At 34.9% G+C, this 16,526-nt stretch overlaps 1 protein-coding gene across 1 annotated transcript; it reads right to left on the bottom strand.

The window, feature by feature from the left end:
- Nucleotides 1–4,698: 4,698 nt before the first annotated feature.
- LOC108201156 (putative pectinesterase/pectinesterase inhibitor 28) lies at nt 4,699–11,591 on the bottom strand. The gene is made up of 4 exons (XM_017369457.2): nt 10,550–11,591; nt 9,465–10,286; nt 6,173–7,075; nt 4,699–6,080 (listed from the first exon to the last, which is right to left on the bottom strand). Exons 1-4 carry the CDS (start codon nt 11,571–11,573, stop codon nt 4,699–4,701), a joined length of 4,131 nt encoding a protein of 1,376 aa, XP_017224946.2. The 5' UTR covers nt 11,574–11,591.
- Nucleotides 11,592–16,526: the final 4,935 nt, after the last annotated feature.

Genomic DNA, 16,526 nt, shown 5'->3' with positions numbered 1-16,526 from the left:
ATTCGCAAGTTTAGTCAAATTTGATAAATGTTCTTCAATGTCGAGGCAGTACAGTAAGGTTATGTCTCCAAGTGCAGTGTTTACTGTACTACTACTGTAACCGAACACTGTAGAACTAGAAATTTGAAATACTTGTGACTTGTGAGAGACAGATGAACTCTCGGTTCATCAGTATTTTCCTCATTCTCCTTACCAAATGTGAGAGTTCAAATCTTGTCAAAACTTAGTCGAACAATGGGGCTGTGTGGACAAGGTTAAAAAAAGTAACTTCTTGTTTAAAATAAAGAAATAGATTAGAAGTGAGAAATAAATAAGTTAATATAGTGTTTGGAAAAGAAGTGAAGTTTTGAGATAGAATCTACCATTCTCAGCTTCTTAATACTTATTTACACAAACGCGTCAAGAAAAACAGCAAATAAAAGCAGAAGTCTCTTCCCTAAAACAAACAGGCCTAATATCTTCCCCGTTCTCCTTGTTGACTGTTGAGATTTCAAACCTTGTCAGAACTCGATTCAACAGTATTTTTCTCGGTGTCCTTACTGAATGTTAAGAGTTCAAATCTTGTCAAAAATAAGACGTTTGGGCGTGTGCATGTGTTATGATTATCAGAAAATAGAAAAACATGACACTCTTTGAGTTTTAATATTCTTTGTGGTCACACATAATTAGAACTAATTTTCAACACATAATCAAATTAACAAAGAAAGAAATACATAGGCACCGCCCTGCATCTGTTAACAGGACTTTGTGTCCGTGATTAGAGTTGATAAAAATGAATTGGCGGTTTCTACCTGTTTTAAGAAATACATGAGATATATTAATTGCCCAACTAATAACTGTGGCATTAGATGGTGACCTGAGAACACCACAATCCCTGTGACCATGCACCACAACATCAAAACAAAGTACAAAAAGTAAGAAATCTAGTATCTACTTAACTTATAATGTAGTCTACCTACCTTGCCACATCAATACGAGTCTCATAATACCTTGGTCCCGAGGTAACTTAAAAGAGTGTTTATTTGGTATAAATAAAAAATTAATTATAAATGAGAAGTAATATTTGTTATATGTGTTTGGATAGTTTTTTTGGTGTTTACAAATTATTGGGCATACAAATTATAAATATAATAATAATTTATCTTTTAAAGTGGTCATCTATATATTTGTAAATCAAATTTGCAAAATAAAAATAAGTCACTAAAAAAGATGGGGAGGATTTTCAATTTTTCAGATTATGACTTATAAGTCGGAAATTGAATTATAAATTCGTTACACAAATGTTACCCGTAGGTACGAATGTATTATGACCCTATTTTCCACAAATACTTCACTTATTTCCGAAAAATATATGTAAAATTATAGATATACTAATAATTTATCTTTTTTTTTGAAACAAATAATTTATCTTTTAAAATGGTCATCTATAAATTTGTAAAATCAAATTTGAAAAATAAATATAAGTCACTAATTATAAAAAAGATGAGTAGGATTTTTAACTTTTCAGATTATGACTTATAAGTCAAAAATGTATTATGACCTTAATTTCCCCAAATACATCACTTATTTCCGAAAAATATATGTAAATATTTATTTCTTATTAAAAAAGTGATCTATATCTGTAAATAAAGAATGTCAAATATCTATTCAATACTCAATATTAAAACATATTTTGTAAATATGATTTTTTTGTACTTATTTTCATAAAAAAGTAGGTCAAAGATGCACTACAGATTTTGACACTTTCCTAATATGTCATGACTCATGATATTTAATTCTTCTTCTACCTAATCTAGTACTACCAAATTGCGATTTTGTAAATTGATCATCCTGGAATGTGCGATATTGTTTTCTCCTAATTTGGACATCATGCCTGAAAGAAAACATGTTGGCACAAATTTAAGAAGGGTAGCTCAAAGAAAGCAACTTGACATGATTTTGATTCAATGTTAAAAGTACTTGTTTTCAGTCTTCGCTTCCACTGTAATGTTAGTAGGATTAAGAAGCAACAAGGTGGTGGTTGGAAGTTACAATTTAGAGGACCCTGTACTATTTCGATAAGGCCACAAATATCTGAACTATTACTACACTATCTTTCTGTGTACACAGTTTATATTGGACTGATCCGATGCGAGTAGTATACGATAAAAGAAATGGATATGGATTTAGTTCGATCCTGTCGGTCAATGTCAAGTACTGGTTTTATGATCACAGATCATAGCACTATGCACTGGCGAAATGTTGGTACGGCAATGTTGTTGGCACAACTTTTTCCCCAATTTAACATTTTTACAGTTTAATGTTTGGATTTACCAGAAAGTATGTTGGCTCGAGTCCAAGTTTTCGAGGAGGCGAAAGTAGAAGTGCTCTCTGCATTTCAAAGTTTTCACAGTCATGATAATTTGATGATATGCTGTTATGGCGGATGTAGCATTGGCGCATTGCCATATATATTGTTTCTGAAAGTTACAGGTATATTTTTATAAAAATAAGTAACTTATTCTGGTAAATAAAGCATATTAAAAGTATTATACTATTATTTAAATATGAATTTTTTTCTGAAATAAATTAATCCTACTTTTTTGAAATAAATTCTTATTTTCATGAAAAATGTCGGCCAAAGAAGTCAATAGATTTTGCCACTTTCTTAATGCATGTTATTATATCATAATTCTTTTACTCTCTTCGTGCTCTTTCCATGTTCCTTTTGAAAAATAATTGTTCCAAATTTTTTCCCCTTTCTTCAAAGCAATTTTTTAATATTATTTTTTATAATATTTTTTGAAGACAATTTTCAATATTTGACTAGTATGCATGTACAAATAATTCATTCATTACCAGACACAGAGATAGATAAGGAAAGGGAAAACAACTAACATCTTTTTAAAATTGGTAATTTTTTTTTTTATCAAGGACGTGTAAATTTTTTGACACGATTAGGTGTGGTTTGATCATTCTGTAATGTGCGATTTTGTTTCCTCCTGATTTGACAACGTGCCTTAAAGAAAGTTGGCATAATTTTGATTGAGCATAGATTTGAGGAGGGTAGCTCAAAGAAAGCAACTTGCCATGATTGTAATTCAATGTTAAAAGGATTTGCATTGTCGTATGGTGTCACTAATCTGGACCCAACTCAATATTATTGGGTTTGCACTCTTCACTTCGATTAGAAGTTTCAGTAGGATTAAGAAGCAACTAGGAGGTGGTAGGAAGTTACATTTAACAGACCCTGTGCTATTCGATATGATAAAAAATATCTCCAAAGTATTGCTACCCCTTCCGTCCCCCTCATTTCTGTATGTTTTTTTAACACTGTTCAGAATGGTATAATTTTATAATTTACTTTTATATTTTTCTGAATAAAAATTTAAATATCAAAATATTATTCATAAAATACAAATCTTTTTTTGAAACAAAGGTGTTAATCTAATAATAAAAAGCCATACGGCATCTACACCAATGATCGAGTCGAACAAATAGTGATTTGCAATCGCCTGTTCTCGTAAAGAGACAGTTAAACGATATTTTGAAGAAAATGTATATACAAATACAAGTACCCGCTTCATGCATCCTCGTTGAATTACTGGTACCCTCTTCATCATGCCCTGACAGAGCTATCGTTTGAGCTATCGACCAAAACGGCGATTCCATACAAACTCTCATCACCAAATCAAAACCCCGCTTACAATTAAGAAGCGAAAAACAAAACTCTCACCAGGGAGAGAAAACAACCTTAGATCTGAAGCAAAACCACAGAAACAAGAGAAATCGGACTGAAAATCCACCCGCTTGAAACAGAGAAGAAAGACAACGAAATCTCCGATGGTTTTAGATCTAAGAATTCTCCCGAGAACAGATCCGGAGCAGAACCACAAAAACAAGAGAAATCGGGCTAAAACTCACCCGCTTGGAAGAGAGACAGCGAAATCTCCGATGGTTTTAGATCAAAATTTCCCGGGAAGATGTATTATTCAAAAACTAGGAAGAAAAACAAAACAATCAAGTGATTCGGGGCTTTCCACCGGTGAAAACCGATGGAAGCCCCCGGCGGCTACGACAATAGAGAGGCTAGACTAGAGACAATTAGGGTTAACGATAATTGTATTGTTTAAAGTTTATTAGCTTCGCACCATCATTATTATTACTTCATAAAATACAAATCTTAAAAATAAGTTACGGAACAATATTTTGTAGGAGTATTAAAGTGTGTGTCGTGTCATGTTCCTCAATATAGTGTACAATCGAGAGAAACAAAGGGAGTATATAGCTTACTGCACAGGTTATTTTGGACCGATCCGATACAGGTCGAATACGATAAAAATTATTGGATATGGATTTCAGTCGATCTGTCCGGTTAACGTGAAGAGTACTGGTTTGACGCTTACGATCTTAGACTCCGGAAGTTGGAACCAGACATGATTTTTGCTATCTGCATTTCAAAGTTTTTACACTCATGATGATTTGATGATGTGTTGTAATTATCTTAAAACTTAAAATTCAGTGTCAATGGCAGATGGAGCATTGCCATATATATTTGTACTATCATATCGTTACACTATCTTCAAAAGATTTGAAACTAATAGATGTTCTCTAAATGTTAATCTGAATTAATGCTACTATGTGCACTATTTACAGGAAATGATTTACATGATTACCCTACAAAATTGGAGCTAATCAAAAGGTAATAGGTCGAAAATTCTAAGGGAATTTTATAATTGTACTGAAGGGGAAATCTGGATTTAGTTTTGGTGAAGGATTTGATGGTGGATCACGAGAAGCGAAATTTGAACCTACTCCACTTGAAGAATCTCTTGGTGCATCACGAGAAGCGAAATTTGAACCTACTTCACTTGAAGAATCTCTTGGTGCATCATGAGAAGCAAAATTTGAACCTACTTCACTTGAAGAATCTCTTGGTGCATCACGAGAAGCAAAATTCGAACCTACTTCACTTGAAGAATCTCTTGGTGCATCACGAGAAGCAAAATTTGAACCTGTTACAGTTGAAGAAGAATCTGGTGGTGCATCACGAGAACCAAAATTTGAACCTGTTTGAGTTGAAGGAACTGTCGGGGCATCAGGAGAAGCAGGATTTGAACCTGTTTCAGCTGAAGGAACTGTCGTTGAAGCGGGAGAAGCAGAATTTTGACCTATTTCATTTGAAGGAGCTGTTTGTGTAGTGCGAGATGCAGAATTATCTGCAGGAGATGTAGATGAACCTTGGTTATCAGACACGGGTGCGGGTGGAGAAGTATTAGCTGAGGGAGTTGGGGAAGGAGTTGGTGTAAAGTTAGCATGAGAACTATAAGAATCTCGGATATTCTTGTAAGCTGAATCTGCAAAATCTTGGTCTGGAACTGGGCCTAATGCACCTTGTTGTGGGGATTGAAACATAAGGCCAGATGAATAAGGGACTTTGGAAGATGGCACCCAACCATCTGCCTGAATAAATTTATTAGCAGTAAAATATTGTATCCGATCAGGACTTAGCTCCTTGATTCCAGGCCAATTTACGCGTTTATCTTTGCTTGAACCAGGTCCTCTGTTGTTAAACTCTGTATAAAAGAGTGTGTTTAAGCCAATTGTACCCATCCAAGGGAGGAATCCTTCGGGTCGAATTAGATCATCTAGGTAAGATTCCATGATGACTGTTCTTGAATATTCTTTCCATGGTCTTCCAAGGTAAACTGCGAAGTTGTTTTTAACAGGATGGAGTGAGGCCTCATCAGTTATGGTGCAGTTTTGAAAGACAATTCCAGTTGGCTGCCGCTCATTTTTCCTGCCCTGTGCCGTGACAATGCATTGTTGATTGTCCATAGGCTTTCGGACTAAAAATGTACAGTTCTGGAAAATAGCAGCCGCGTCACCAAAAACAAAGTCCACTGTGCCTGAAACCACACAGTCTCTGTAGAATTGGCGATAAGTGTGTGTGTACAGGGTGTCTTGGTATCCATCCATTTGGCAGTTATAGAATACTGACTTATCAGCTGCAACCCTGAGTGCCACAGCCTGGTGTTTTTCGGGGCCTGCAGTGTTCTCAAAGCCAATGTCCTTTGCAATGAAATAATCTCCGGCAATAGCTGCAATAATCATGCAAGTAAGTGTGACAAACTTAACCTCCTAGTAACAATTTTAAGTGTAGAAGAGTTGTTAACAAGTGTAAGATGCTTACCAACAGTTGCGCTCTGGTAGGTGGGCGTTCCATCCACGAAGTTCAAACTTCCTGTTATCCTTGTCTTGCGAGGACCATCGCCTATCAGCATCACATGCCTCATACTTGAATTGAATTGAACTTTTTCCTTATACACACCTTCCTTAACGTATAGCACAAACGTATTGTCACTATGTTTAGGAATGTCCCATAAGGCATCATTTATTGTCCTATACTTTCCTGATCCATCTTGTGCAACAACAAGGTCTGCCTTAACATTCCCCTGATTATCTTCAAGAAGCCGCCTTTTATCAGATTCTACCCATTCTGGGAATCTGGCTGTTGATTTGAGACGACGATTATGAAGGGTGGTTGTAACTTGTATTGATGCTTCAAATTTTGTGGCAACTTGAGTCATCATGCCAAGCACATTGGTTGTCAACTCCATGCCAGTTCTTAAGGCCAGCCTCATATGCTGCCCAACCAGAGTATTCGTATTCACAAATCCATCCAAACAAGTCTCCTGGTACGTCATGGCACCGCTTACCCAAATCAAAAGATCATTCAGAATCCTAGCAAGGCTCCCAATCTCATGATTAATGAACTTGTCAACAGACCTCTGGAGGTCACTTATGGCCATTTCCGTGAGCTCCCTACAACTCGTCAGAGCGCCTTGTGTACGCGGCTCTCTGTGGATCAATCCAAGCGACAATGTCCTCTGTGACGCAGTCCTCAAATGTGTCATGGCCACCTCAAACCCCTTGTGCAACAATTCCTTAGGATCATGATTATTTCTCAGGATCTTAAAAGGAAGGTTACTAATGCATGCATCTCTGAAATCAACTGCATGGCAAATGTCTAGAAGGGTTTTTCGAGATAATGTGATGTGCTTGTCAAATTTCTTTTGGTTGTTGCCAATGAAGCCTAGGGTGACCACCAGAACCATAGCTACCAACAAAACAGAGGAGATCCCTATTATGGCATATCTCCTGTTCTTACTCTCCATGTTTATCTATCTCTTAAGGCCTGATTTCAATGAATTTGATAATTAATGATAATAATTTCACTGTCTTGTCAATTTTTTCTTCTTTCTGGTTCATGTGAAGAAAGATATGTTTTCAATTTTCTAGTGTGCCTAAAATGAAGGTTCACCATACTCTCTTCTTTTTATTTGTTGCCTCCACGCTATATATGTGGCTCTAGAAAAATTGTTGCGCGGATATATAGCACCGAATAAATATATTTTCGGAAATATCTCAGGTGAGAATGATTTATTTTGTTATTTCCGATTCTCTAACCAATGAGATTGTTTTTTTTTTTTTGAAATAAAAGGTTGATTTCATTCAATAATCAAAGCATCCGACAAGATTGTCTCCAACAAATATGATGGAGGAGACAAGATAACAACATAACTGTTAGGTACACACGAAATTTTAGCCAATGAGATTGTTAAAATATATTCTATAATTCTAATTATCAAGGAAAAAACACTAAATTTGGAATCAAGTTTGATGACATATATTTATGCAAGGTTTAACAACCAAAGTAAATTTTCAAAATGAAAAGAAAAACATCAGAATATCGACAATAAATGAAGAGTGGAAATATGGTTGGAACAAGACTCTAGTTCCTGGACAGTCTTGCATCATATCTTTTCAGGATCCCGGTCCGAATAACTGAGACATGTTATACTCTCTCTGTTCTAGAATGAGAGTAATTTTAATTTTTTACATGTAATTTGAGATGGATCCCTCCCGAGGAAGGTGTTTTTTGAATTAATGTTGATGCTTCTCTCTTTAATGGAGCAGGTTCTTTTGTTATTGGCATGTTAATCCGAGACCACCACGGTTCGTTTGTAGCTAGGGGCGGATCTAGCACACAAACGTTAGGGGGCACTAAGCAAATTTTCTGGAAAACACCTACATATCTTTAAATTTTGTGGGGCACATTTATAATTTTGCAAAATTTAAATTGGTGAAAAAATGTTTAAAAAAAATTTAGGGGTACACATGTCTTCCCGTGTCTCTTCCTAGATCCGCCGCTGTTTGTAGCAGGAAGTACGATGAAATTTCCAACCACGGAATCAGTGTTTGAAGCAGAAGCTAATGGAGTTAAAGAAGCCCGGTCCGGATGTGAATATGCAGTTGCACGAGGAAAGAGTGCAGGTCGAGACCGATTCTATGTTAACTGCTACTGCCATTAATCGCCAAGCTTTGAACTTGTTAAAGGTGGGGATGTTATTGGGCAATGCTGTTCGAAGTTGCAGAATATGCGGCGTACCTCAGTTAGATTTGTTAAAAAACAAGCAAACAAGACAGATAATTTGTTAGCTCGATTTCCTTGTTATGTTTATGATCATGTTGATTTTACGTTCCTCCAAACTGTTTGTCGGAGACTCTCTTGTTTGATCCATAGAAATAATGAAATTTATTCTTTTTTCTCGAAAAAAAGACATGCTTCACGTATTATTTTCCAGTTTTTGTCTTTCTAAATAAAAATATAGATGTTAGATTTTTATTTAGAAAAAAAATTTGAAAAATAATATATAGAAGTATGATTTTTTTACATCTCAAATTAAACGTAGAAAGTTAAAGCGACTCTTATTATAAGACAAATAAAGTATAATTTACAGTTTCCCTTTTTTGGATAAACATCCAACCGTCATGATTATAATATTTTTTAACATGTTCAGTACTTTCATCCAGTATCACAGTGGTCTATGACTATGAGTATACCCAAAACCAACCTAGATTTTGTTTTCACCTGGTTTAAATTTGACTTAAATTTACTTTTTGTTTAGATGGAAGATTTTTGTTGATGGAGATTTCTACTGTGTCAAGGAAATCGGTATATATTTATAATTTCTAGGTTTTTTGTGCGTATAATTATATGGGTTTGGTTAGTGTGTCCCATGGGCAGACAATGAATGCTAAATTCGATGTATTTAGTTTGTTTTGATTGGTGGAACTTTTGTATATACAGGTAACGTCCACCATTACTTATAAGTATTAATCAGTCAAGATGAGTTAAATATATAAAATTTGGTGCTTATGCCACGTGATAGAAAAACCGTAATTATATTATATCTCCAACTATGCATGACAAAGTAACTAATCTACTCAGTGGGAGGTGTAGTATTTACAGAAGTTAAACTTACAAAAGAGAGCTAAGGAAGTAAACAACCGAAAAGATTTCTCAGAAACATCTGCATTCAAGAGAAGATCGTCAACATGTTGTTGTTCAGTTCGAGAAGCTGTTGATGCTGGAGCCGAAGCAAAATCATGGTCTGCATGATATCTTGATGATCCTTAAGTACAGGTTTGGCCATTAAATGTAACCTTACTATTGTAACAATTTCTTTGATTCTGGAAAGGTATATCTTCGTTTCCAGCTGCAGGGGCTTTGGCTGAGGCCGAGGCCGGTGTGCCTCGACCTGGTGGGAATGTAAAGCCTGATATATAAGGAATTTTAGTCTGCGGTACCCAAGTATCTGATTGAATAAATTTATTTGGAGTGAAACGTTCGATTTCAGCAGGACCAAGTGCCTTGAATGCTTGCCATTTTACGCGTTTATCTGTAGCTGACCCTGGACCTCTGTTGCCAAATTCCGCGTAAAATGAAGTGTTTAGACCAAATGTCCCGTTCCATAGTGTATAGCCTTCAGGATTAATAATGTTACTTATGAAAGATTCCATGATGATTGTTCTAGAAAATTCTGTCCAAGGCCTTCCGAGGAATGCAGGGGGGGTGGTCGCTTTTTCTGCTGCTAGCGACGCGTCCTCAACAATTGTGCAGTTCTGTAACACAACTCCTGTAGGCTGACGTATATTGATCCTGCTTTGAGCCATAACAACGGGGCCTTGACCGACCCCGGGCTTTCGGATCAGGAATGTGCAGTTTTGGAAGACAGCTGCAGAGTCACCGAAAAGAAAGTCTATGGTGCCAGAAATGACACAATCTCTGTAGAATTGGCGATAAGTGTGTGAGTAGAGAGTGTCTTGGTATCCATCTATTCGGCAATTATAGAAGATTATTTTATCAGCTCCCGCCCTGAGTGCCACCGCTTGGCCCTTGGCAGCGCCAGCAGAGTTCTCAAATCCAATGTCCTTTGCGAAGAAAACGTCCCCTTCAACAGCTGCGCGCACATTATCAGTAATTGCAATTTTGAATCAAGATTAACGAAAGGCTTAATACCCTTTTAACCCTTAATATTTGGGGTTGTGTACTGATGCGGCCTCGGTGTTTTAATTCGGCCCGTATGAGGGCTAATCGGAACATATCGGATATTTGAAGTGTTGAATAGGCCGAGTTAAATCATTGAGGCCGTATCGGTACACACCCCCAAAGTTGAAAGGGCATTTAGCCTTAACGAAAATGAGTGCAGTATTTTATGCATACCAACTGTTGCAGACATGAAGGTAGTTTGTCCATCAGTGACGCTGAGAGCTCCGGTTATTTTCGTCTTGGTTGGACCATCACCTATGAGCACCACATTCTTATGAGCCATGCTGAATACAACTTTTTCGTTATACACCCCTGCCTTGATGTAAAGTGTGAAGGTCTTGAGACCATTCAGAGGAATGTCCTTCAACGCTTCATTAATCGTCTTATACTTACCCGAACCATCTTGTGCAACAATCACATCCGCCTTAACATTCCCGGGAGCTGCAGGAGCAATAGCAGGACCAAGAAGAGCCCTTCTCGTAGGATCCAACCATCCTGGAAACGCCTCTAGACGACGACGATTAGTAGGAGCAGCCGCTTGTCCTTGAGCCGATGAGTCAAAATTGGAGCTAAACCGAGTGACCATTCCAAGGGCATTGGTGGTTAACTCCATCCCATTCTTCAAAGCCACCTTCATATTCTCATGAACCGGCCCAACCGGTTTTCCATCATCACTCAAGAACCCATTCAAACAAGTCTGTTGATATGTCAATGCACCACTCAACCAAACCAAAATATCATCAACAATTTCATCCAAACCCTTAATCTCATGATCAAGAAAATGCTGCAGAGACCTCTGGAGGTCATTAACAGCCTTATCCGCGAGCTCACCACATTGCAGCAGAGCATTCTTCGTATGCTCATCACTGTGCTCCGCTTGCATAGCTACCGCCTTCCTCCCCGCCTCCCTCAGATTATTCATCGCGGCATCCATCCCCATCCGCATAAATTCCCCGGGCTTATGATCATCCCCAAACAGCTTAAAAGGCAGGTGCTGAGCACAAGTCTCTGCAAAATCAAGCCCATGACAGATGTCCAGAAGTGCTTTTTTCGACAATGAAATGTGCTTTTCATTAACACTGGTATTATTTTTTCTTTGGTTGCTGATAACGCCTATGCTGATCAACACCAACGCTGCCATGGAAACAAAGACTGCAGACCAGTTTTTTAAATCAAATCTTTTGCGTTTCTTGTCCATGTTTTTGTGTATGTTTTTGCTGGAATTTGGATTCGAATATAAGAAAAAATTTACTAGTTGAGTTTTGAATAAATTTAAGCTTTCGAGCGTGCCAAAAATACTACGGGTTGACCGCACCATGCTCTTGTCATTTGTTGATGATACGAGCCTCAACAGCATAAGGTTGTGCGAAAAAATAGCAGCACTCACTATGTATAAAGCACAAACATACTACAGTAAATATTTTCTATAAATGAAATTTAGAGACCATGTTGTAAACAAATAATGAGGTCATAATTTATGTTTATACAAATTTAATATTTTTTATAGTAAAATTTGTATAATAATAACAACAACATCCTAAATAAGGATACATCTCACAAAAATATTTAATAACTAAAATAATCAATGTAAAAATGTTTTCAATATAATTGTAATTATAAAGATAATAATTATTAAAATTAATTTAATTATATATACTTATTCGTAGTTTATTATGTATTCTTAAATGGTTGTATAAAAATATTGACATAATATTTTGGTGTTTGTCCCCATTATTATATATTATATACATCGTTAATGTCCTGGGTATGATGAAAAAAAAAGGCCAGGAATATTATTCATCAAAGCTACATCTTATAGCGTTTGTGATATACATCAAAAATATTACATTATGTAGCGTTATATTAGGGTTTAAAGAGAACAGAACAGACAGAAAGCTACTGCATCTATGGTTTTACCGGGTTAAAACAACAAAAATACTAAACATGATGTTTATAATTATGTATTTTTATTTCGCAAACATATATAAGCTGTATGTATTAACGTCTACAGTGTAGTATATAAACTAGAAAATATAGCCTCTTCTACTTGCTAAGATGAAAACTGTCTTGGATACTATATAGCTCTAAACAAATAAATTCATACTTTGATTTTCTTCATGGTATGATAGCTCACCAGGTTCATCTATGGTAAGGTAACTAAACATTCTATTGGTGATGATTATGACAAATGGGGTAGAAATGATTATATGCTAATTAAGATGTTGGTTTACAAGTGCTGATGACCAAATGTTGATTCTTAATTCTGTCAATGAACTTAGGATGATTTAGTAAAAAGATATGGTCAGTCCAATGCACCTGAATTATACATGTTCAAAAATTGAAGGAACTTATAAATGACTGGAAGTCTGTTTAAGAAAAAAGAAAGCCTGGAAGCAACATATATCATTCTGAATCCTTAAATTGTCCTTAAAAATATTTTATTCAAGCACACAACTCAATTACTCTCTGTAATTGAGGAAAAACATGGAGGAAAAACGAAGCTCGGATGTTTGTTTCAGGAGCCTTTATTGATCAGAAAGTTCAAAGCTGTATAAGCTTTTGGAAGAAAATTAAACATGGAGGATTGTATAAGCGGAACTTAAGCAGGCTGGATAAATGCAAATAGATTATGAAAAAATCAGAAGAAATTAAATATTAAATTTTCTTTTTCTAAATAAAAATTTAAACATTAAATTTTTATTCAGGAATTTTTTTTTTAAAATTTATAGAACTATACTTTATTAAAAGCATTAAAGTGCGTGTTGCGCTCCCGTCCCACAATATTAAGAATTGAAAGGGACGGAGGGAGTATAAAAGTTATTTCAAGATTATGGACTAAAACAGAACATGACAACAACAATAGAACATGTTAACAAAATCAATTAATAAAACTAAGTACGAAGGTCATAAACAAACGATAGTCAAAGGCTGTAATTAAAGAGATAGAAAAGAAGGACGTATCTATCACTGTCGATCTACAATATTATAACAAATAAGAAATCAACTTAGTCGACAAACCTTCTACGTTTGATTATTCTTGAAGTGATAATTGTTGCACTTACGTTGTGATGTGTTGTCGCAATATCGCACTCATGATAAAACAGTAGAGAGTAATCCGCTCATAAACACGACAAACTAAACAATGCGATCTTAGTTCGTCGGAGAACATTTTATATGTAATAGTTACGATTTCTTACAACGGATATATTTTTGTATATCAAAAATTTTGATATAAATATTCACATTAAAACAATATTAAATTTATAATTATTTCAATTTCATCAGATAATAAAATTTCTCGTCCAAGTTGTCACGCATATACGAGACAACGATATATTCGCCCAAATTGTCCTTTGACCCGACCCGAGTCATGTGGTGACATGCTGCTAGCGAGGCGCGCAAGAGAGATACATGATAATAGCACACCTATATGCACACTTATATATATGAAATACACACAAACATCATTTACTCTCGTGCGCCTTAGTAGTTGTGCACTATTTTCGCACGTGATGCACTGTAAAGCCACCATTGTCAAATCAATGTAGGATTCAAATGGCTACAACTCAATATAACCTTTTTTTTCATATCAATGAATTGTACTGAAATACAATATCAAAAGGAAGAGTTATTTTCATACATAAAAATCTTTGATAAAACCTTAGGGCGTGCGGAGTTGTCACACAGAAATTTATATAAAAAAATTTGATGTCTGAAAAAAATCACTTGAAAGAGAAGCAAAATTTGCAGACCTAAGAAGAAAAAGAGAACTTTGAAAGGTCATGCAGAGATTGTCTTAGAAATTTAGTCAATAAAATTTTAACGACCGAAAAGAAATGCAGATAAAAGAGATACAAGATCTGCGGAAGGGAAGAAAATAAAATTAAGAGAAAAAAGAGGAGGGAAAGAAGAAATTTAGACAAAGACTTATGTCAGACACCGAAACAAAGTCATCTCAATGACACAATCATTAATCAACTACAAAAGCGAAATCGTCATATACGATTAAAGAGAGATCAGCTATATATGGCACTTCATGGAAGCAAATAATTTATACAGATGATACAAAAAAACATTAACATAATTTGTAATATAAAAACTTATATATCTAGTTATAAACGAATCATAAAAATCAAATCACAAAAAATAAAAGACAAATATTAATACAACCTAGTGTAATTTTTAAAACACTAAAATCAACTATTTTAAACTCATATTCACACAATCCGATAAAAAATAAATGTAGACACCTAATGTGGTTCATTGACTTATCTCAATTGTTTGAGTTATACCGAATAAGATTCAAAATCACCACATATATAAAGTATTGATATATATCAAATATATACTAGTGTGGGAATTTGGATTCAGACAATTAGATCTCAAATAAGCTAAAAAGTTATTTTAAATCCAAACATAAAAATTTAAATCTTTATAGTAAAAAATAATCGGATCGCATAAAGATGTTCTCGTGCTTCTTTTCAAACGTCACGGGCAAGGTTAACCCTACTTGTACAATTGACTTTGCTGCGTTTAATCTCTTTCAAGAAACTTAATTTAATTTTAAATATATCTGAAAATTAAAATAAGGTTTCACAAAATTCTCTTCGATTTTTGTCACCGCGTGTAACAGCTACTAATACAATTATACTATATACATGTTGGCAGAAAAATCTTGCCGGTTGGTAAAAAAGCATTAGAATTTGACTTTGCTTACATATATAGTTGACTTTTAAAAATGCATACAAAAATGAAAACATATATAAACATTGGAGTATTTACTTTCTTTTAAAATCCTAAATTTTTGAAACGTGAAATACTAATCAAAATGATTACCAATGTCAATAATTAACAATTACACTGCTAGAATATATTTTAATTATTATAATCTATACTATATTATTAAAACCGAAACATTTTAATATATATAATGAAATAACAAATATTATAAATCACCCACGCATGGCACGAGTTGTAAGCTATTATTATACGATTAAAACCGAAACATTAAAAGTTTAGTCCGTCAGTCGATATGTGGGCCGAGATACGGGTCTATTGATATAACCAATTATTCTTTTTAACTGAAATATATTATCTTTTTATATTTTCTAACTAAAAAAACTCAATATTCTAAAATAACATCGAGTAATATAGTAATTAATTTTTTAACTAGGACATATTATAAAATTAATTAAATTTATGATATATACGATAAAATAACAAATATATTATGCACCGGTTATAAGTCAGTATAACTAAAAGTTGGGATTAATCATTGAGGTTATTCTTCCCTAGCCAATTAAACACTTGCTATAGAAAACACTACAGAACTTGTTGACCGGCACCGGATTCTGAAATCTGCATGTTAATAACCAATCTACGCGGGGGAGGGAAGGGGCATCCCTAGCTATTATTCTTTCGTATCTTACAGCAAGGCAGAAGTTGGTGCAAAGAATTATGATGCAACTATTCAAGTTTGACATTGTAGTAATCCATCTCCACACGCACGCACGTTGCTTGGCATTCCTCATTGGGTATGTAGTGCTGACAGTGTTGTCGAAAACGAGAAACATACTTAATCGGTGAAGTTAGAGAATAAGGATAAAAAATGGCAATCAGACTTAATCGGTGAAGTTATGGAATAAGGATAAAAAGCAGGAATCAGACTTAATCAGCAGAACAAGAATTAATCGGTGATTAATTAAATTGATGGATGATTAATCGGAGATTTTATCAGTTCCGCGAACTACGGAACATAAATTAATAAGTGATTAATCACCGATTTTTAGAATTCCTCATTGGGTGTGTAGTGCTGACAGTGTTGTCGAAAACGAGAAACATACTTAATCGGTGAAATTACGAAATAAGGATAAAAAACGGCAATCTGACTTAATCGGTGAAGTTACGGAATAAGGATAAAAAGCAGGAATCAGACTTAATCAGCAGAACAAGGATTAATCGGAGATTAATTAAATTGATGGATGAATAATCGGAGATATTATCAGTTCGGCGAACTACGGAACATAAATTAATAAGTGATTAATCACCGATTTTTAGAACAGAGAGCGCTGACATGCACTTAGTAGACATGCACATATGAATGTGTAAGAAACTCGAATTAGCATCTATTTAAGCACGCATAATATCAAGG

Source organism: Daucus carota, chromosome 9, assembly GCF_001625215.2.
Source record: "Daucus carota subsp. sativus chromosome 9, DH1 v3.0, whole genome shotgun sequence".
Lineage (NCBI taxonomy): Eukaryota > Viridiplantae > Streptophyta > Magnoliopsida > Apiales > Apiaceae > Daucus > Daucus carota.
Note: the sequence above shows the minus strand (reverse complement) of the source record. Positions and strands in the feature narration are given on the sequence as shown.